The 22416-nt window shown below is 40.6% G+C and overlaps 1 protein-coding gene across 4 annotated transcripts in view; it reads right to left on the bottom strand.

Annotated features, from left to right (window-relative positions):
• PFKFB4 (6-phosphofructo-2-kinase/fructose-2,6-biphosphatase 4) overlaps positions 1-22416 on the bottom strand; it is a 107567-nt gene that overhangs the window by 13811 nt on the left and 71340 nt on the right. For all 4 annotated transcript variants that reach the window (XM_088456923.1, XM_088456922.1, XM_088456919.1 and 1 more), the window contains exons 4-8: positions 21520-21586; positions 14359-14433; positions 13851-13907; positions 11790-11911; positions 8520-8727 (exon numbers count right to left, since the gene is read on the bottom strand). In XM_088456923.1, coding sequence (XP_088313049.1) covers positions 8520-8727; positions 11790-11911; positions 13851-13907; positions 14359-14433; positions 21520-21586 — 529 coding nt within the window. The remainder of the gene's footprint in view (positions 1-8519; positions 8728-11789; positions 11912-13850; positions 13908-14358; positions 14434-21519; positions 21587-22416) is intronic.

Below are 22416 nucleotides of genomic sequence, written 5' to 3'. Positions count from 1 at the left end.
AGAATATATGGTCTTAAGTTTATCTGCTGATCCATGAACTGTAAACTATTAACAGTATCCTCTATGCAGTTATGTATGACTAGCATGAATAGGGCCTTATGAGTGCTTGGATATATTAGGGCAGTGTTATTTCAGGTGGAATATACATACTATATATATATATATATATATATATATATATATATATATATACACACACACACACACCCTATGAGTGTTTTTAGGTTGTTCTTTTACATTGTACTGTATGTTTTTTTTGTATACATATGTAATTAAAGTCTGTTTTTTATTGACTAGCGCTTTAAACACTTTTTGATTATCTCTCTGTTACATTTATTGGGGCATCCAGTATCCCCTTATTTGTGTAGGGGCAGCTGTCAATTTGATTGTGCTAATTAAACACACATTTTTGATAGATTTATTTATCCTAAAGGTTAGCGCCTGTGTGTTCTGTGCTTCTTATCAGTATATATGTCACCCATATACAGAACACATACACATGGCAGCTATAAACTAAGTAGAAAATAGGACTGCTGACCTCATCAGTTTTCTCTTCTACATTTACCATAACAGCGCAGTCATTTGTATGGGCTATGAATATATTTTAGAACAGATCACTGCAGGGCTCCCTTACATAACACTGATGCATCAATCAGCCATCCTCATGTGTTAAATAAGGAGAGTGTCTCCATGTACACGTGGCGATATAAGCCAGCCACTCCGCTATGTCAAGACAAAGCATTTAAATGAAGAGACCATGAGAAACCACATTATTACTACAGGTTACAGATGTTACAACAGTACAGTCACCCTATACAATATATTGTTAATAAACCCATATTACCTATACTTCCTTCTAAGAGCATCAATTTCATCACAAAAAACTGAGGTTACATCATGTTGGCTAACAAGCAACAATAACACAATCCCTTCATTTCCTTCCTCTACGATCACTTACACATATACACAGAACATTTCTATACAGCCTCCAAAGAAAAAGGAAATAACTTGTCCATTCCCATCTACTTCCTCATAACATTATATGCTATATAACTCTGTATGCACACAAATATTTATGCTGGTGTCAGATTATATATATACATATACACACACATATATATATATATATATATATATACATACACAGACAGGTGCATAAATATTGGGACATTGACAGAATTTTCATAATTTTGGCCTCTATTCACCACCACAATGGCTTTGAAATGAAACAAACAAGATGTGCTTTAACCGCAGACTTTCAGATTTAATTTGAGGGTAATTACACCCAAATCAGGTGAACGGTGTAGGAATTACAACGGTTTCTATATGTGCCTCCCACTTTTTAAGGGGCCAAAAGTAATGGGACTATCAACTCAAAAGCTATTTCATGGACAGGTGTGGGCTATTCCCTCATTATTTCATTATCAATTAAGCAGGTAAAAGGTCTGGAGTTGATTCTAATGGTGCATACACACGATCAGATTTTTTCTTCAGATATGGACGATAACGATTTAAAAATCGTTCAGTCGTTCATATCTGAAGGAAAATCATTCATATCTGACATGCCTGAACGATGGACGATCAACGATGCGCGTTCCCGTTTGTCAGATAACGATATCTGACATCTGATGGGTTTGCAGTCAGACTTGGACGATTCCATTCATTTTAATGCAGTCAAAAATCGTTCAATCGTTCAAATCGTTCAAAACTTTGGTCAAATCGTCCAAATCGTTCAAATCGTTTAATCGTTCAGTCGTTCATCTGACAAATCTGACAAGTCTGACAAATCTGACCGTGTGTACGCTCCATAATGGTGCATACACACGATCAGATTTTTCCTTCAGATATGAACGATAACGATTTAAAAATCGTTCAGTCGTTCATATCTGAAGGAAAATCGTTCATATCTGACATGCCTGAACGATGGACGATCAACGATGCGCGTTCCCGTTTGTCAGATAACGATATCTGACATCTGATGGGTTTGCAGTCAGACTTGGACGATTCCATTCATTTTAATGCAGTCAAAAATCGTTCAATCGTTCAAATCGTTCAAAACTTTGGTAAAACCGTTCAAATTGTTCAAATCGTTCAATCGTTCAGTCGTTCATCTGACAAATCTGACAAGTCTGACAAATCTGACCGTGTGTACGCTCCATAAGTGTGACATTTGCATTTGGAATCAGTTGCTGTCGACTCTCAATATGAGATCCAAAGAGCTGTCATTATCAGTGAAGCAAGCCATCATTAGGCTGAAAAATGAAAACAAACCCATCAGAGAGATAGCAAAAACATTAGGTGTGGCCAAATCAACTATTTGGAACATTCTTAAAAAGAAAGAACGCACTGGAGAGCTCAGCAACACCAAAAGACCACGGAAAACAACTGTGGTGGATGACAGAAGAATTATTTCCCTGGTGAAGAAAAACCCCTTCACAACAGTTGGCCAAATCAAGAACACTCTCCAGGAGGTAGGTGTATATGTGTCAAAGTCAACAATCAAGAGAAAACTTCACAAGAGTGAATATAGAGGGTTCACCACAATATGTAAACCATTGGTGAGCCACAAAAACAGGAAGACCAGATTAGAGTTTGCCAAACAACATCTAAAAAAGCCATTACAGTTCTGGAACAACATCCTATGGACAGATGAGACAAAGATCAACTTATACCAGAGTGATGGGAAGAGAAGAGTATGGAGAAGGAAAGGAACTGCTCATGACCCAAAACATACCACCTCATCAGTGAAGCATGGTGGTGGTAGTGTCATGGCGTGGGCATGTATGGCTGCCAATGGAACTGGTTCCCTTGTATTTATTGATGATGTGACTGCTGACAAAAGCAGCAGAATGAATTCTGAAGCGTTTCGGGCAATATTATAAGCTCATTTTCAGTCAAATGCTTCCGAACTCATTGGACGGCGCTTCACAGTGCAGATGGACAATGACCCGAAGCATACTGCAAAAGCAACCAAAGAGTTTTTTAAGGCTAAAAAGTGGACTGTTATGCAATGGCCAACTCAATCCCCTGACCTGAATCCGATTGAGCATGCATTTCACTTGATGAAGACAAAACTAAAGGGAAAATGCCCCAAGAACAAGCAGGAACTGAAGACATTTGCAGTAGAGGCCTGTCAGAGCATCACCAGGGATGAAACCCAGCGTCTGGTGAGGTCTATGCGTTCCAGACTTCAGGCTGTAATTGCCTGCAAAGGATTTGCAACAAAGTATTAAAAAGTGAAAGTTAGATTTAGGATTGTTTAGTTTGTTCCATTACTTTTGGCCCCTTAAAAGTGGGAGGCACATATAGAAACAATTGTAATTCCTACACCGTTCACCTGATTCGGATGTAATTACCCTCAAATTAAATCTGAAAGTCTGCAGTTAAAGCACATCTTGTTTGTTTCATTTCAAAGCCATTGTGGTGGTGAATAGAGGGCAAAATATGAAAATTCTGTCAATGTCCCAATATTTATGCACCTGACTGTGTGAATATATATATATATATATATATATATATACACACACACACACACATACATACTATATATATATATATATACACACACACATACATACTATATATATATATATATATATATATATATATACTAGGGATGTGCAGGCTCGGATAGGTTCGAGTTTGCACGTGGAGTTCGGATTTTTCCCTCCAAAAAAACGGAACTCAGAACGAGGCAAAACGTCATCTTGCATGGACGAACATCATCATTCCTGGACAAAAGACCAGGAATGATGATGTTCGTCCATGTAAGATGACGTTTTGCCTCGTTCTGAGTTCCGTTTTTTTGGAGGGAAAAATCCGAACTCCACGTGCAAACTCGAACCTATCCGAGCCTGCACATCCCTAATATATACACACACATACATACTATATATATATATATACACACACATACATACTATATATATATATATACACACACATACATACTATATATATATATACACACACATACATACTATATATATATATATATATATATATATATATATATATATATATCTGACATGCACCATCAATGCTACTATATACATCCAGGAAAGCATATGGGCTTAGGGTGTGTGAGGAGGAGCGGAAACCTGCCCTGACAGATGACGGGAGTTGGGTGAATGAGTGATCACAGTACAAATATGAGGATTTAATATTGCAGTGAGATTATGGAAAGTATTACTCAAATATTTTAGGGGTAATGCCTGCCATGCACAACCATTTCCACGCCTTCAGGTCTCATCCTATACTTTAATATAATCTCTCTGTCAAATTTCATCCCTTTTTAAACTTGAGCCACAAATGAAGAGAACAGAGCAGAATTTCAGCAGCCAAAGATAGATACAATCTCATATCTATGTATGACTGTGGCTGGCTCTTCCAAGCATAGGGTTAAACTGATACCCTTACTGACTGACTCAAGAGTTCCACATTGCAAAATAAAACTGAACTATCTCCTGAGGGCATACTGTCCACTTCAGTGGATTCCTCTACTGATAAATGTCTAATGTACAAAGCATATCAGCCAGCTGTAAGGACTTGGCAACATTTAACACTGCAGTAAGCAATGGGATCTGATCCATTACTGGGCAGAAACTCAAGTTTCACTGTTAGGACTATCTGTGTAATCTTGTATGCCTTTGCAAATTGAAGGTAAAACTCTTGGAGCTTATACTACCAGGTGTAGAAGGAAACATACAGATAAAAAGATCAATACAATTTAAAAGTTAAGGTGCCAATCCCACTAGACTATTAAAATGAGGGATTAAACGATATCGATATCATTCGAAAATCATTTCAAATAGTTTGCAGATTGTTTAAAAAAAATGGTCGTTTAGACATCTATCTTTGGGCAAACATGCTGGTCAACCTGACGATAACATCAGGTTCAGCATGTTTGCAGATGATTGATGTGCCTACACTGAACGACTGCTCGTTCAGAGTAGGGACATGACAGACTGACAAACGACTGCACGATTACAATGTCACAATCGTGCAGTCTTTTGCTGGCCTTCTAGTGGATGGGCACCTTAAGGGCCGTATTCAATTAGAGGCGAAATGCCCTAATAGGAGAAAAAGTTTCACCTATTGCCGCTTTTTGCCTGGTCGGAACTGATCTCCAAATTCAATTCCAGCTGGAATTCGCCTACGCGGACACTCAATGCAATGTAATATGCGAAAATATTTGCCTATGAATAGCAGGTGAAAAGAAGTGCAAAATCTTTATTTTGGGGTGCAAACGTGGGGAAGCCACCCAGAACCCTTGGCACACTCCCTTAAAAGGACAAAACTAGCACAAAACCCCAAAAAACACTCATTTTTGGGGCAAACAAGTAAAAAAGTGCGGGTACAAGCCTAAAAACTAGCGAAATAGACTTCTTGGGGGTCTGCAAGAATGGGTCAGGTGTTTTTGGGATTGCAGGCGCATGTAGCAGGTGCGTTTTTGACATTTTTAAAAGTTCACTTTAGAAACATTTAAATATGCTAGCACCCATTTTCAAGTTCCCCAAATTTGACTGGACTACTTATTTTCTCCAAAAAATACTGCATTATTGCATTCTTCACCACTACCACGCTAATAAGCAATTTAAACTACTTAAGTACCCATAACACTTTTATTAGGGGTATTTGTATACATGTACATTGATTGCCCAGTACTTCCACCTGTTCCACATTCACCGCTTTTCGTTTTTGCATGGTTTGGAATTGAATCAGGCGAAAAGCGGGGACGCGCACGAAAAGTTTTCACCTCTAAAACAGGCGAAGGAAGCGGACCTGCACTTTTCACCTCTATTTGAATATGGCCCTAAATTTATTTTAAGAAAAAAAAGAAGAAAAAAGCAGTACGAATTTATTTCAAGGTTCCCCTCAATAGGGTACGCGATTAATCCTCCAAACTGCCCTTACAGGTAGCATCACTCACAAGAATTATTTATAAGAACTAAACTAAAGCAGAAATAGAAGAATAAGGGTTCAGATGTGTGCGCAAAGACTATTGCTGCTGTTGTGCCTAACATCCAGTCCCAGGGTGCCAGGTCCTGTGCAACTCTGCTTCCGCCAAGCGTCTTTTTGACTCGAATGTGCATCTTACTCACAACTGGATGCGACAAAGCCACTTCACAAGACTGCACCGATTGATTGGATATGCGAAACTTGTATATCTGTGTGCGACTGAGCCTGAATACGAAGTGCTAAGATGTAGCGGCTTTCTTTCACAGCAAGTTCCATTGTGCTGCGTATACAGATTCAGACTAAGGGCCGGATTCAATTACCAGCGATATTATCGCACAGACGATAATTTATCGCCGATTTTTCATGTAAAAATGAGGAAAACTTTTCTCCATTTTTAAAAATAGGGAAAAACGTGCAAAATCCTTTTTTGGGGTAAAAATGTGAGGATTTCTTTCAAAACCCTTTGGACAACCCCCCTAATGATACTTTAGAGAAATTATTTTTCATAAGTTGCGTACTTTGGCGAAAAACGGTCGCTGAAATTTCGGGCTAAATTAATTTTTTTTTGTGAAAAATGCGTTTAACGTATTGGTCTGGTATTTTGGAGGGCGGTAAGGATGGCTTAAATGTTTTAAACATCGCACGTGGCTGGCGCAGGCGTTTTTTTAACGGTTTTAAAACACTTGACGCATCCTTATGGCCCTCCGAAATACCAAACTGAAAACGTTAACGCATTTTTCACATAACAAAAAAAAAAAAATTACCCGAAATTTCAGCAGTCTTTTTTCGTGAAAGCACTGAACTTACGATTTTTTTTTGCGCTAAAGCGAAAGAAATCCCCACTTTTTTAAAAACAGGGATTTTCTCAAAATTTTTTTCTTCCTGTCCTAGGCTGGAGAACATTTTTCTCCAGTTTTTAGGCGAACAATTTATTTTTTTTCCCAGTCATTGGCAATATCGGCCGCAAAAATCACCCGATTTCGTCTCTAATTGAATTCAGATATACAAGTGTCGCATATCACATCAGTGCAGTCTCAAAGCAATTTTGTTACGTACGATTGCAACTAAAAACGCAGATTCCTGCAAAACAGATGCTAAAAAGACTTCACCACTCAGTGCGGCTCACTTGAGCCCTATGACGTATTGAAGCTAGGTATATGAGAACATGTCTGTAGATTGCCAGAAAGTTAGTGAAATAAAATCTGGATTACCGTGCAAAGGCCTTGGTCCAGAAACACTGGGAGACCCTCCCTAATGATAAATTAGGTACTTAGAAGTTTTTTTATTAGCTTAATTTGGCCAATAATTACATCATTTTTGGGGTGAAATTCTGCAAAATGCAGAATAATGGGTTACAAGATGTTGGATCGGTATAAGGGGGTGCTGTATGAATGGGACACATGTTTTTAAGCTTGCAGGTGGGTAGTTACAGGTATTTTGTTAGCACATTTTAAAAGTGTCTTAAAAAGGACACATATATGCTTACAGGCATTTTATGCACCCCAAATTTATCTAGAGCATTTATTTGTCAGAAAAACACTTGCTTTTTTTATCATTTTGACACTGTTTTTGAAATATGCAAATAATAGCCATTTGACACATTTTAAGACCACCAAATACTTTGCTTTTGGCCACTAACAGACCTCTATACCGTTATCCAATATTAGTCTGCATTTTTGGGGGGGTTTAGGCTGATTTCCCTATTTTTACCCAAACTAAATGCGGGTATTAACAGCAAGAATTACTGCGCGAAAGCAGAATAAGCCTAACTGTATTTCACGTTGAGCAGGAGCGCGCATACACGCGTTGTGAAATTACCGGGCAATATGCGCGTTAATGGAACAAGTGGTAACAAAAAATGTCATCCCAGCTAACTGAATTTGCCCCAAAATCTCTATATAGTGTTATCCTGACATTTACTAAGCAGCTATGCAATGCCTTCATCTCCCAAATACTGCTTTTTTCTTGATGTTTGTTTAAATGATCACTTTGCAGATACAGGGTGGCTGTCCTCCTAATACTCATTGTTTATAAATTATATTTTGTTTTCTGCATGGATTGGGTCCAGGCCTCCCTCCATAAAGGAATACAGTGTTGGTCAATTTTTTCATGTATGGGAAAGTTTTCTCTTTCTTTTTTCCCTACATTCTAAGATTCGCCATCAAATTCATCCCCGTTTCCATTCTGCTACCTGGTATGAAACTATGAAAATATGCATTATTCACCCTTCTGTGCCCCTGGATGCTGTGACCCTCCAGTCATTGCAAGCAACTGCTCTCCTATTTTCTATATAGACATTTTTATGTCCAATATATGAGGACAGCCCCTCCAGCATGTTCTGTTGCTAATGCTTTTATTGCTAATGTCCTTTAATATGTTATATATAATAGCACTCCATCATATTCATCTACAGTATATGAGAACAAATTGCTATTTTCTACCACATTATTCTTTTTGATTCTGTTTTCTGTTTCGCTTTATTGGTATTTCAGAAAAAATTATCACTTTGTGTTTCAAATTTGAAAAAGATCAGTCCACAAGCCAGTAAGCACCAGTACCTCTTTCCCTCGTTTAGATAGGCCAGAGTCTCCGCCGATACGCCCCTTGACATTGAGCTCACTCTCCCCATGCCGGCACAGATAGATGGAGCGTGGAGTCACGTGGATATTCATAAGGTAGTACACAATACGGCTCTGGATATGATCCATCACACGGTTAACTAGATATCTACGGCCAACATCCATGATTTTTATGTAAGATAACTCCCTATAATAGAGGGGAAAAAATAGAGAGAGTCACTCGAGTCTTCCATGTTAAAATTTCCAAAATCACTGCTTTGTGCGCTTTAGGAACATCTTAATCATTCCCAAAATAAACAATTATGAGGTTAACATACATTTTTTGAAAAATAAAGTAATTCTCTATAGAAGTGTCCACATACGCTTGTCCACTTAGCAATTATTGAAAAAAAATAATAGTTAAGAATTCGTCTTTTTTGTTTTGTTTTTATGATTTAATTAGGTCCTTTACATCTATTTAAACACAGTATACCATAAAAATAGCAATTTTTATGGTTGCCATCATTATCGATATTTACTAACATGGGTTTCCATCGATAAATCGGAATTCCGATAAACTTTGCATATCAGGGCACACTGAGGGTCTGATATGTTTACATGTCCCCGGTAGTCGCTTCTCGGTGCAGCTGCCGGGGACACACTGGAGTAGCAGGGCTGATCTTACATCTCCACAGCAGCCAGGTTACAGCAAAGGCAGCGCTGAAAGTTACAGTTTCCACGGTGGCTGCTCCTCTCTGCAGCCGCCAGGTGGGGCGGGTGCTGCCCGATCGTAGCAGTGATCGGCACACATTGGGGGAGGATCCGTAGCTGCAGCGGTCCTTCCAATATTGGCAGCTGCAGCCACTCACAGGGCATTTGACTAGTTACATCGATGCGGCCATGTCAGGGATAGCCCAGCCTGGCGTGGTCACATCCGATGCAAACACACCAGGCAAGTGGTTAATTTTAGACTTTATACCAATTCCTTTGCAAAAAAAACCCTAATCCTAAGTACCTGGCACACTATAAGCGAAGTAAGATGCAAAATTAAGGAAAAGCTACACAATCTGGGTAAAAAGGCAAAAGACAGAAGTCAGATATGACTTAACCTGCAACTTTATGCCAATTCCTTTGCAACAAAAATACAAAAAAATCGAAATACTTAGTACACTATAAGCAAATGTGTATGAACAAGTTGCAAAACTCAGGAGAAATTACACAAGCATGGGAATCGCTGCCTGTGTTCTGAGTCTAAGGGGTCTATTCACTTAGCCTTGGAGAGAAATAAAATGGAGAAAGATAAGTCGCAGCCAATCAGCTCCTGGCAGTTTACAGGCTGTGTTTGAAAAATTAGTTAGGAGCTGATTGGCTGTGCATTCTTTCTCCAAGGCTTAGTGAATAGACCCCTAAGTCACGCCATATAACACAAAAAAGGATAGATGTGTGAGGACATATCTGTATCTCATTTAAACAAACTCCTAGATCTTTTCCACAACTCCCTGTATAGCCGCCACCTTTTGTACACCGCTGATAAGGGCGGAACTCGTTGTCCTATGATCAGACTGCTCTCTGGGCTCTCAGTACAGAGACTGGATGATGCAACATTTATGAGACTATGGGGCTGATTCAGTGTCACATGAAAGTCAGACGCATTTTGTGCTCATAGATAAAAGATGCAGACAACTAACTACAGGCAAAGTTCCACATTTACTACAAATGCACCCTATAGAGTAGCATCCCCGCTAGGCTGTTTTAGCGGGGCACGGCGCCCTGCCCTCCTTCTGGAGGGCAAAAAGCGCCCTGCACTCACAGCCTGCGGGTGCTGTCTTCACCCGCGGGTCGCAGTGTCCCGCGAATGGGGAAATGTGCAGTGACCCAGTCACCGCCAGAGAATAGACGCAGGGCGCATGCGCCCGGCATCTATTCTCCCTGTCGGCAGCGCTTGGGGGTTGCCCGGCGTGTCTGTAAGTGCCGGGCACGTCCCCAAGAGTGACGAAAAAGAGACGTGTCTTATAGACACGCCCCCTTTTCCAATGGCCACGCCCCCTTTTCGGGCGTGCGCACTGAAGTGCCCTCTCTAGCTCCGGCGCCCTGCCTGCTGCCGGAGCTAGAGTGAACACTAATAGAGACAGCGATTGAACCACCCCATCAATCCGTTTGTGAAATAGCTGTCATCACTATCTACGTGGAAAATGATCCACTGGTGTATCTGCACTAGCCCTATCCATGGTACAAAACAGCAGTCAGAAACCAGGTGGAGCCAAGCACACATCAGACGATGTGTACCCAAGCCCGACGGGACCCGGCATATGGCAAGTGCATACACACTTGCCAATGCAGGGTCCGATGGGGGGAGGGATGCGCCATGCTGCAGAACATCATTAGCGACATTCCCCATTGGCCCTGCAGTACGGCCAACGGGGGCAGGAGCTGCCGACCCGCGGGAGTGCGCATGTTATGGGTACACACTAGACGATGTACCCGATATGTTGCTCCGATCAGCGGTATTGGACAACATATCGTCTAATGTGTACACAGTTTAAGATCACCTCTGAATATCCTGCAATTCCATTTAAAAGCCCACAGAACACATCCTATGCCATCCAGTTACACCCACTCAGCCACAAGCGGACATGCATTCGACACTGAAATGCCCGTAGTTGCTCAAAATGACATTTGCTCGGCTACGGCGCATTGTGAAAATAAAAAAAAAATAAAAAAGGAAGAGCCATCTGCAGAACAGACTTACGTGCAACCCTGAATGAGCCCGTGTGTGCGTAGATATACTTTGTATTGAATTCCTTTGTTAAATAAATGTAAAAAAAAAAACCTGCAAGAATATTGCTCATTGCCCCACAGAATACAATTGTTATTTTTCTTATAAAGATCTGCTTATTCCTGTATTTGATAAATGTCAAAATATAATAAGAGATTTTTATTGTTGGACATTATGACTTTTATATTGAACAGATCATATAATTGTGAGTTTTAAACCAATTTCTCTTCTTAAGTCACTCTGCCATATTGATTGGGTTCACAAACATTCTTCGTCTCATTGCTGGTAGAAGCAACACTTCTCTCGTTTCTAGTGTGCCTCAAATATGAAGATAACTAAACAGCAGACAGTGTTAACTGGAAAGCAAGCTGGTCAGCCTACTATATAAACGTCTCATCAAATACACAACGTACAGTTCTCATCAAGCAGAGCATGGCAAGGTACACATCGTGCAGACATAGGAAATCAGAGAATGGTGCAAGACACTACATTACTTGTCATAGTTTTCATCCAGTGTCTCATACGAGTTCTTGTAACAGTCTATCCTCTTCATGAAATCCTCTGTGGCCTCCTCATTGCTACAGTTCAGATAGTCCGGGCTGCCCAACTTCACTTGCTAAGAACAAAACAGTAGGAGACAGCGCAAGTGTTGTGACTGTAGGGGAAGGTTGTGAGGCCTGTCCAGAGACAGCGTCATGCGACACCTATCAAATATGGTGCCTATATAACCTGGAAATGTGTAGTAGAGCTGAGAAGTGTTATTACACATTGTGTACATTCACTGAGCTCATAACATAATACTCAGTTCAGCTACACAGGAATGCAATCTCCCAAAATGAAAACGAGTTTCCACAGGAAAAGCAAAGAATGAAATCTGAAGAAATATTTTCTTTTTTGTTATTATTGTATTTATTAGCATGTAAAAATTTTACTGGGTGTTGTTTTTGATAGCAAGTTATTGCTAAAGTATTTCTTTAAAGCTGCAGGGATTTTACCCTTTAATGCACTGAGTGGTATCTACTGATGGCTGAAAGGTTTTAGCTCTTGTATGTTATATCACTTGGCTGCAATATACGTATTAAATTAACTGGATATTTAAATCAGTAACTGTCGTCAATAACAGCAGCAAAAAAAAAAAAAAACAGAAAAAAAACACATTACACTAGCCAAGGCTCCAACTGTTGTCAGCACAAATACAAAATCTTACTAAAATACACTTCAAGAAAAATCACTGAACAAACATGGACAAGGGCGATTCTCTGTGTGGTGCAGGCGACATTTACATACATTCAAGTACGTAAACTGTTTCTATACCACTTTTACTCTGGTGTCCAAGTCCGAAATACTTTGTTGGTAGAAAATATACACCAGAAAAAAAAACTACAGTGAACCAGTCCTTCTGGAACTCAAAGTCCTGTGCATCATGCAGAGTTTTCAGAAATTCCAAAAGGAACAGTTTATTGTAGGTGACATGTTTCTACCAATAATGTATATGGACACCAAAAAAAATAAAATTGTCATATAGAAACAGTTTAAATACTTGTATATGTTACAAGCACCACCCACAAGAACCACCACCATTTGTGAAGTTAAAAAAAAATAAAATAATTTACACATCATTACCCATTTGCCCGATGTGGCTACATCAGATGCGACTGGGCTTTCCCACACATGGCCGTATCTGATGCGGCCAATCAAACTCCCTGTGGGCGACTGCTGGAAAATTATCTTCCAGCAGCCACCAGTGTCAGAGGGACCTCTCAGCCCCTCTGCACCCATGGCTCCTACCCCAGTGTTTACTGTTCACTGCTGAGCACAGCGATCAGCCAGCCCAGCAGCATCCCCTTCCAGTGGTTGCAGAGAGGAGCAGTTGCCGAGGAAATGTAAAGTTGCTAGGGCCCTGATGTTCCGATTATTATGGGCCTTATGTATTCTGAGCCAGATAGACTAATTTATTAGCCAGTTAAGAGGTTAAACTCAGGTATGTGATTCTGTCTATACCATGGGTAGACAGCCCTTGGCACTAGTGCCACAAGGTGGCACCTGTGGGGTCAGTCTCTGTCCTATTAGGCACAATGTGCTTCTCCTCCCTCTTTACTTAGAGGCAGATGGTGTGTTCACTAGACCCTTCGAAAACCAAAGAACCCTATGGCGGCCTGCATACCCAACGAAGCCTGGGCCACTGGTGAGTGAACCCTGCCAGAGTTAGTCATGCTCAGTTGAATAACAGTACAAAATTCTGAAGCATGTGTTTCCACTACAAATAACCAATCTAACCTGAGCAAAGAAACTTCAAAATAGTAAGGACAGGGAGGTCACTAACATTTTAGCACTCATCTGTTACTTTTGTAATCTTTGTATATGTTATAATGGTTGTGGCACTCCAAAACTTTTTTGACTAGTAAAGTTGTTGAAAATCTGGTACCCAAATAGAAAAACGTTACCTTCCCCGGCCTAAAACTATTCCTAAGGGATTTTTAACCTATGCAGCATATCAAGAAGTTTGTGCGTGATGGATTTTTATAAAAGAGAAATAGGAAATGATGGCAGCTTACCACAATGTTTTCTGCAATGACATCTGGGTCCATGCACACAGATTCCACAAAGAAAGTCTTCAGAGGGGAAAGTGAAACAAAGGACAAGTGTCAGTGCACAAATATTTCACCAGTTTGTACATAGTTAAAAATAATAATAATAAAGAAGGCTATCTGCCCCTCTGTACTGATAAGTGTCAAGCAGCAATGACAATATAATTTTAATCGTGTCCAAAAGGACAGAAAGCCCTCCCCCTCCCCCCCTTTACCCAATGGCCCCTCCTTCACCTGCTGACCTAATCAGCTTCCAGATGACAACTCTACACTTATATTAACTTTCTCAGGCTGTGAGCCTAAAGCATTCTGGGAATGAGGCCACAGATAAGTGGAGGAAATTGGCTTTTAAGGAGCCCTCCTTTGACAAAATGGCTCTTTTGGCTAAAAAATATATATATTAAAATAAACAGGAATAGTACTACAAAATAGAATAAAGCCTTTCTGTAAGGCACATTTTAGTCACTCCACTTACTTTGAAACCATGCTGATCAGCAAATTTAAGTATGGTCTCTCGTCGCTCCCGTGTTGTGTTCGTTGCATCAAAAACCTGTTGCAGAAAAATTCAACCAAAAAAAAATAATAATTTTTCAGCTTTTATTTTAGTTTTTGTACAGGGTAAGATGGAAAAGTGTTATATTCTTTTGAGAGTAACTCCAGCTACAATGGCTGTTTGGGTATAAAAATAAAATGTATTTCCCATCACTTTAGATGGGGCCCCTAGTCTGAGACAGCTCCTGACGTACTCATCATCCTTGCCTCCATCATTGACAGTCAACTCTCCAGGAATCCATAACCTAGAGAACTTTGAATAAATATAGCAATCAGTTCATGTGTACCCAGAATGCTGACTGGATGGATTTGGGTCCTTTCCAATCAGGCTACTGGATAAACTGCCACGGGCCATTGTATTTTCAGAGCTCTCCAGGGTGCTGATCCCTCGAGAATGGTTATGCTGGACATACACTGGCAGATAAAATGCCTGTCAGACCGACAGTCATTTTATCTGACAGCCTGACACCTAGCAGATATAATGGGAATACACAGATATGTCACATGGGGATGGGAAATTTTCCAGTTACTTCCCTGTGAAGGAACAGGGGAAATGCCAGTCGGTCGGCCACGGTAGTGCATACACTGCATGAAGCACCCACCTTTTAACTTAGAAAATATTGCATCGGCCGGACATGCTGAACAATCCGGCTTGACCAACCGATCTATATTTTTGGATCATCTAGTGCAGAGGCAGCCAACCTCGGTCCTCGAGAGCTACGAATAGTTCAAGTTTTCCAGACCACCTAGCTGGTGCGCAGTGTATTTATTACTTACTAACACATTTGAAAAGATCCACAGGTGGAGTTAATTATTTCACTGGTGATTCTGTGAGGAGTCCTAGAAAACATGCACTGTTGGTAGCTCTCGAGGACCAGGGTTGGCTACCCCTAGTCTAGTCCATACACAGTACAATTACCGGGGCAAATCTGCCAATATTAGGGTTGACAGCGTCAGAGATGAGCGCATCATGAATTACGGGGGATCCTTATGATCAAGTGGGGAAGGCAGGTGGTTTATAAAAATGGATACCTAGTGCACATGGGGGAACATTTATATAACTTTTAGATAAAAAAAAATAAATTGTACAAGAAAAAAAAAATAGAAAGGACAATTTTAACAAAATGATATACAAGTATGCATTGTTTTATAACACACAGTAGGTTTTATTATATTTGGCAGACCCGACCACAAAAAAAAAATAATGGTTTGTTAAGACATTGTGAATCTTTAAAAGAAACTTTACTTTTTACACAAATACTGTTTTTAAAGTTGCTAGTCATATTGACAACTGCACATATCAAATGTTCACAGTTTATTAGAACTGAAGGTATTTAAGTTGAAACTCAGAAGATGCGGGTAGCCCTTTGCACAGAGGACTTTCCGCCAATTAGTCCAATAAAACATACAAAGCATATTTTGTGTCCTGGAATGGCCGATAGCACATGCTATGAGCCGTATTCAATTTCAGCCGAGCCACGTTAAGTTAACGCAGCCCGGACTTAACGCCGACTTCGCCTGTTTTGGAGGTGGAAAAGTATCGCGCGCGTGCACGCTTTACCCCGTATTCAATTTGAATCTACAGGTAAACGGGACCCGGCGATACTTTAATAAGCGGAAAGTAGTGTCAGTTTTGGGGAAATCAGCCTGACACCCCCCAAATGATGCTCTGATATGGGGGTTCACTATGGTACCCCCAATTTGGCTTGCTGAAGGTATTTGGTGTTTTTAAAATGGGCTCAATAGTTGCTAAATAGCGTTTTTCTATACCTGATGCAGAATAGTATTTAGGAGTATTTTTTCCAGAAAATAAGTTATCCCAGCAAATTTGGGGTACTTGAAAATTGGGGATCACCATATTTAAAGTTGAAAAAGTGAAGTTGAAAAAATCGTGAAAAATCCACCTGCAGCAAACACCTGCAATCAAAAAAACACTTGGGGCATACTTGGGGACCCTCCCCCAGAGTCAAGTTCGCTAGTTTTTAACTTTGCACCCCAACATTTTTTTTCGCCCCTTTTTTCAAAGTAAATTTTTGGGATGTCCTTAAGTTCTTCAAAAACATTTTTTGACACAGATTACCTTTGGGGGACTGTCTGAAGGCTGCAGGGGGGTTCCCGCAATGTTGCACCCCCAAACCCCAATTCTGCACTTTTTTCCGCCTTCCATTCCAATGTTGCACCCCCAAACCCCAATTCTGCACTTTTTTCCGCCTTCCATTCATAGGCGATACTTTACAGTCTATTACATTGCACTGACTTTCGGCCTAGGCGGAAAGTCTTTCAAATTGAATACGGGGTAAAACCAAAACAGGCGATAATGACGTCATCGGCGGTAACAACGCGGATCCGGACTTAACGCTTCAAATTTAATACGGGCCTATGTTACACTGTTCCTGGTAGAGGCACTATTACATTTTGTGATTTTAGGTTTACCAGCCCTTAGTGAAAATATTATATATGTGTTGAGAATCTTCATTTCCTTCTTAGAATGAATGCAAAATATTCCAGAAATGTTCAGCAGTTATTTAAAATAAGTGTCACTACTGAGACGGATAGACATTTTAGGAAGGCCAATTACACAGCAGCATTTTGAGTTAATGCTTTTATCCACTGGGTTTTTAGAGTATAACATAGGATTGCACGGACATGTGCCGACACTCTGAGCTTTGCTCTGCAATGGACCGAGAAGCCCCGTCCCCACTCCGTCTGGCCACGTTGCCCAGCAATAAAACAGGGATGACCTTCGGTGGATGACGCCATCAATGGTTCACCGCCAATGGTTTCGTGCCATCGATTTCAACCACAAATGGTACCATCGATGGGTAACCTACCGATGGCCATGTGGGGTTCCAACCCTTGTATGTATATCACTGAGTCTTCAAAGTGCATTCAGGTGTTGCTTTTAAATGGTATTGAGCACTCACCTCTGTGAAGTAAAACATTAAGGGCTGTATTCAATTGCCGGCGAAAAGTCAGACTTTTTGCATGCCAGAGTTTTCGCCGTCATAGCTAGTTTTGCCTCCGGAAAAATATCGCGCTCGTCACCGCGATTCGCCCTATTCAATTTCAAAAGGACAAAAGAACGCGTCCCGGTGAAACTGAAATCTGCGACAAGTCCTGTCAGATTTGGGGAAATCACCCTGGCGCCCCCCCCCAAAAGATGCACTGACATTGGGGATCACTATGGATACCCCCGAATAGCCCTACTGAAGGTATTTGGGGTGCTTAAATGGTCTCGATTGGTGTTATTTTGCGTATTTGCACAAGTGGTGAAGAATAGCATTTTGCTTTTTTGGGGGGGCAAAAATAAGTCATCCCAGCAAATTTGGGGTACTTGAAAATGGGTGCAAGCATGGTTAAAAATCGCTAAAAGTGCTTTTTTAAAAAACGCACCTTCAGCATGCACCTGCAATCAAAATAAAAGCATGGGCATACTTGGGGGACCCCCTGGAGTCGATTTTGCTACTTTTTAAGTTTGTCCCCCAACTTTGGTTTTATTCGCCCCCAAAACAAATACTTTTTTGGAGTGTTCTAAAGTATTTTTTATTTTTTTTGGGATTCAGTTTACCTTTGGGGGATTGTCCCAAGGCTGCAGGGGTGTTCCTGCAACTTTGTAGCCCAAACCCCCAATTCTGCACTTTTTTCTACCTCCAGTTACAGGCGAATCTCTTCTGCTGGTTACAAGGTGCAGACTTTTCGCAACGGCTTAAAGTCGTTGCACTTGAATACGGCGGAAAGATTCCAACAAGCAAAATTACATCATCGGCAAAAACTTTTCGCCGAGAACGACTTTTCGCTGGCAGTTGAATATGGCCCTCAGGGTCAGATTCTGAGCTGGGAGCAAAGAAAAAAAAAAAAGTGTTTGGACACGCACCTCACATCTAAATCTCTCTGCACATTTACATCTACCCCACCAGCAGTGCAGCATGGTGTTACCAAGGTGCACAGTTACTTGCTTTGGCTGGCAACTCATAATCAGCCCCAAAGACTGACTTTCCATTAAGAATTGGCAAATAGGGTACAAAACAAAAGCATATTTGCATTACCTGGGATGTACAGACATAAATGGCAAATAGACACTAACACGTAGATTTATTAAAATGGAAAAGTGCTGCCTATAGCAGCCAGACTAGCCATTATTTATAAAATGTTCTAAATAAATGGTGGCTACAATCTTATTGGTTCCTATGAGCAACACCTAAACTTTTTCTTTATAGACTTAGTAAATCTACCCCCAAGATTTATATAGACACATGGCTAAAGGCCCCCATACATCTGCGACGGATCGTCACGATGCAACGATGGGATCGGAAACGCCGATCCGCCAGTCGGAAATGCCGAACGATGGCCATTGATGTTCCACGATCTGTCGCAGGATCAGTGAAAGTCTACATTTAAATTTCACAGATCTGCCAATCACGATAATTTTTTGATCGTGATCGGCATATCTGTGAAATCCAACATGTTGGATTTCAGCGATCCTGCGATGCCAGGTTGCAAGATCGTGACGATCCGTCGCAGATGTATGGGGGCCTTTAGATATATTATTCACAGGGGGAGATTTAGCAAATCTTGGAGAGAGATAAAGTACCGACCTATCCGCTTCTAACCTTCAGTTTTCTAGCACAGCCTGTAAAATGACACTTCTAAGCCGATTGGTTGTTACTTTATCTCTCTCCAAGATTTCAGAAATCTCCCCCAGACAGAAAAGCATTGCAATAAACTCACAATGAGAAAAAAAAAAAGCTGAACATATGGCTAGCATTGCAACAGAGTTATAACTGTACAGCAGATGTGCACTCCACCAATGAAAATCCTGCCCAAAAAAATAAAAAAGGATACTTTGTACTTCAATGAGGAAAAAACAGTCAGATAGAAGACTACTTTCAAGGTCATGTGGTACACCAAACTGTGAAGCAGGCCATAAACGGTGCGATTTTTTGCACGATATGGCCGAATTAGATCAATCGTATTGACCAATCGTGTAAATTGTGTGCGGTAATTGTACGTTTAACGATGCGCCGTCGTAATTCTGCATCTCAGATCTTATGGAAAAGCGGCAGGATTTCGACCTATCGTGTACGATGTGAAACATTGGTACGCTGTTTTGCAGGCGAAATATCCGATATGCGACGTACGAGGTCTAGCAAAATCCGTGGCCACTTCCCTCCTCCATTTTGTATCGTATGCTCGTGTGTACAATCATACACCATTTGACAAATCGTATAGAGAGTTTCAAGGGAAGAATCTCAAGGGAAAGCGTTCAATACATCTGAATGTTGGGACATCGCACCGTATACGGCCTGCTTGAGCTTTACTGCACAGAGGTGAGTGCTCGCCATTGCCAGAGACATTCAAATTAAAAGCAGCAATTGCCAATTACAATCAGCTGACTCCCCAATCAGCCATACCTGAATGTGCCTTGGAGACAGAATGTTTCATTCTTTGTAAGGACCCCTGGGGCAGAACAGGACTTTCTGGTTTGTCTGGGAGCACTGTGTAACAGTGGGAAGAGCTAGGATGATCTTTAAGCAACACCTTAGAGCAGAGTTTCTCAACTCCATGTCCTCATGGAATCCATCGCAGAGTGAGTGACAGGCCGTGAGCGTTTGGGGGTGGTGACGGAGGAGTGGTTGCAGAAACGCAGGCGTGTGTCCGTTTGAATGCAGTTTTATGGGCGTGCAAAAAAAAGCCACTGCGAATGCATACACAGCTTGAGTACTCACTGTGTGCGACAGACTTGCAGTCTCTGCATCTGGTCAGACCTGCTGTAATTGTGCGTGACGGGTTGATGTGCTTCGATGTTATCGATGTATACGCAGGACTAAGAGGTATTACAGATGTAAGAAAGCAGCAGTGGGCATCTCTATGCTGGCTTAGCTATAGCAGGCATTAGCATATTTTCTCAGCTACATTGCTTGCGATTACGCAGCTGCAATCGCGAATCATACTGAATCAGGCTCATGGATCATAAGCGCCACTGGTGGAGGGACTGATGCGACTGAAATATTCTCTGTAGAGTATTGCAGAATAGGTCTGTGCTATATTAATAACTTAGTAAATAAAAGGATTTCAGGTCTCCTCAGAGAATCAGAAGTGAAGTAATTAGTACCACCAGTGGCCCTTTTAAAATCTGCCAAGTCAGGAATGAATACAGCTGTGCTCCAGCAAAATCATGGAAACCATGCACTGTAAGGGCTCACTGAGGACTTGAGAAACCCAGCCTTCGGGGGTAATTATACTAAAGGTTGATTTAGATCAATTTTACATATATCTAAAGTGATCAACATACAGTTGGTGTTAAAGTCTCTTAACACTTGTTTATAAATAAATAATTTGTTCAGATACTGAGTCCCATTTATTTAGAGAACACACATTCCGCAGCACTTTACAGAGAAACACACACACACACACACACACACACACACACACACACACACACACACACACACACACACACACACACAGTGATTCACGTTGGGAGCCAATTAACCTACAAGTATATTTTTGGAGTGTGGGAGGAAACCAGGAGCACCCGGAGGAAGCCCACACAAGCACGGGGAGAATATACAAACTCCACAAAGATAGGGCTGTGGTGGTAATCGATCCCACAACCTCAGTGCTGTGAGGCAGTAATGGTAACTATTACACCGTCTGTTTTGTCCAGATCTGCATCATGCTCTAAAAACTTACGCGTAAAACATTGACTCACAGTGACACAATGTTATTGTCATTATCCAAAGGTCTATAATTTTTATCTTTATAAAGTCCCATCAGGGCACTGTTCTAAAGATGTGGCAGTAGGTTCAATAGACTAATGGAGTGGTGAAATATTACTTTAACCTTTCACAGTTCTATTTTAGAAAGTCAACAAAGCCTTGCACAATAGATCCATGGGTTATATCAGAAAACCTTTACACTACTCCCTCAGTCCATTGCTACAGTTCTAATAGAATGAAAAGTATGTATACATGTCATGCGACATAATATAGGATAGTACCTGTATAGCAGGCTCACTATAAACACAGCATAAAATAGATGGCAGCATCTCTTACTGTAAAGCACAGCTCAGGGATATACTTACTGCCACGTGCCCACCTTCCTCTCCAAGATACTTTCTGACATCATTTAAAGCCAGTAAGGCACACTGTCTGTGGGCAAGAAGTAGATACAATATGTGTCTGAAGAATACAGCAATTTGTTAGTACAAAAAAAACACCACCATGGATAACGTTTATTAAGTGTTGCAAAACCGCTGCTTTTTGGTAGACATCCCGGCAGTTTTGAAAACCCAAGATCTACTAAATGCAAATACAGACGCAAATCCACCAGTTTAGAAGTTGCCGCTAAACATATCGTTGACCTAATTTTCTTTAAATTTTATTTTTACATGTGAAAAATAGAAACCACCAAAATGTATCAAGTGTGGCTTTGCAAACCTCTGAAAAACTGCCACAAAAAAAAATAAATGATGTGGTTGTGGTAGATGAAAAAGCTGAACATGCATGCTTTCTGGTCAGTCTGAAAGACAAGCATCACAAAATTATAACGAGGGCAATTATTATGCATTGACAAGGAGGTAAATAATATTGTCGTATGGGCATTATTATATCAATATATTATTACTGAGCAAAATGTAATTATTTTTTTTTATTGAGAACAATATTATTAATTATGTCAAAAGGGACAATATTGATTGTTGTAATGTTTTTTATGACAGGGGAGAGGGAGAATCATAAATACTCTGGCTCAGATTTATCAACGAGTGATATTCTTGTTATCACTTGTTACTAATATTGAATGGTGTTCCAACCAATCAGCTCCTGTAATTTTTCAAACACATGACAGTTAGGAGCCAATTAGTTAGAGCTCCATTTAATAGTAGTAACAAGTGATAACAAGAATATCACTCGTTGATAAATCCAGCCTATACACTTTTGTAAACTAGCAATATTGCCCTATTAATACAATTCATTATATT

This window comes from Taudactylus pleione, unplaced genomic scaffold (genome assembly GCF_031769625.1).
Source record: "Taudactylus pleione unplaced genomic scaffold, aTauple2 ptg000726l, whole genome shotgun sequence".
Classification (NCBI taxonomy): domain Eukaryota; kingdom Metazoa; phylum Chordata; class Amphibia; order Anura; family Myobatrachidae; genus Taudactylus; species Taudactylus pleione.
Note: the sequence above shows the minus strand (reverse complement) of the source record. Positions and strands in the feature narration are given on the sequence as shown.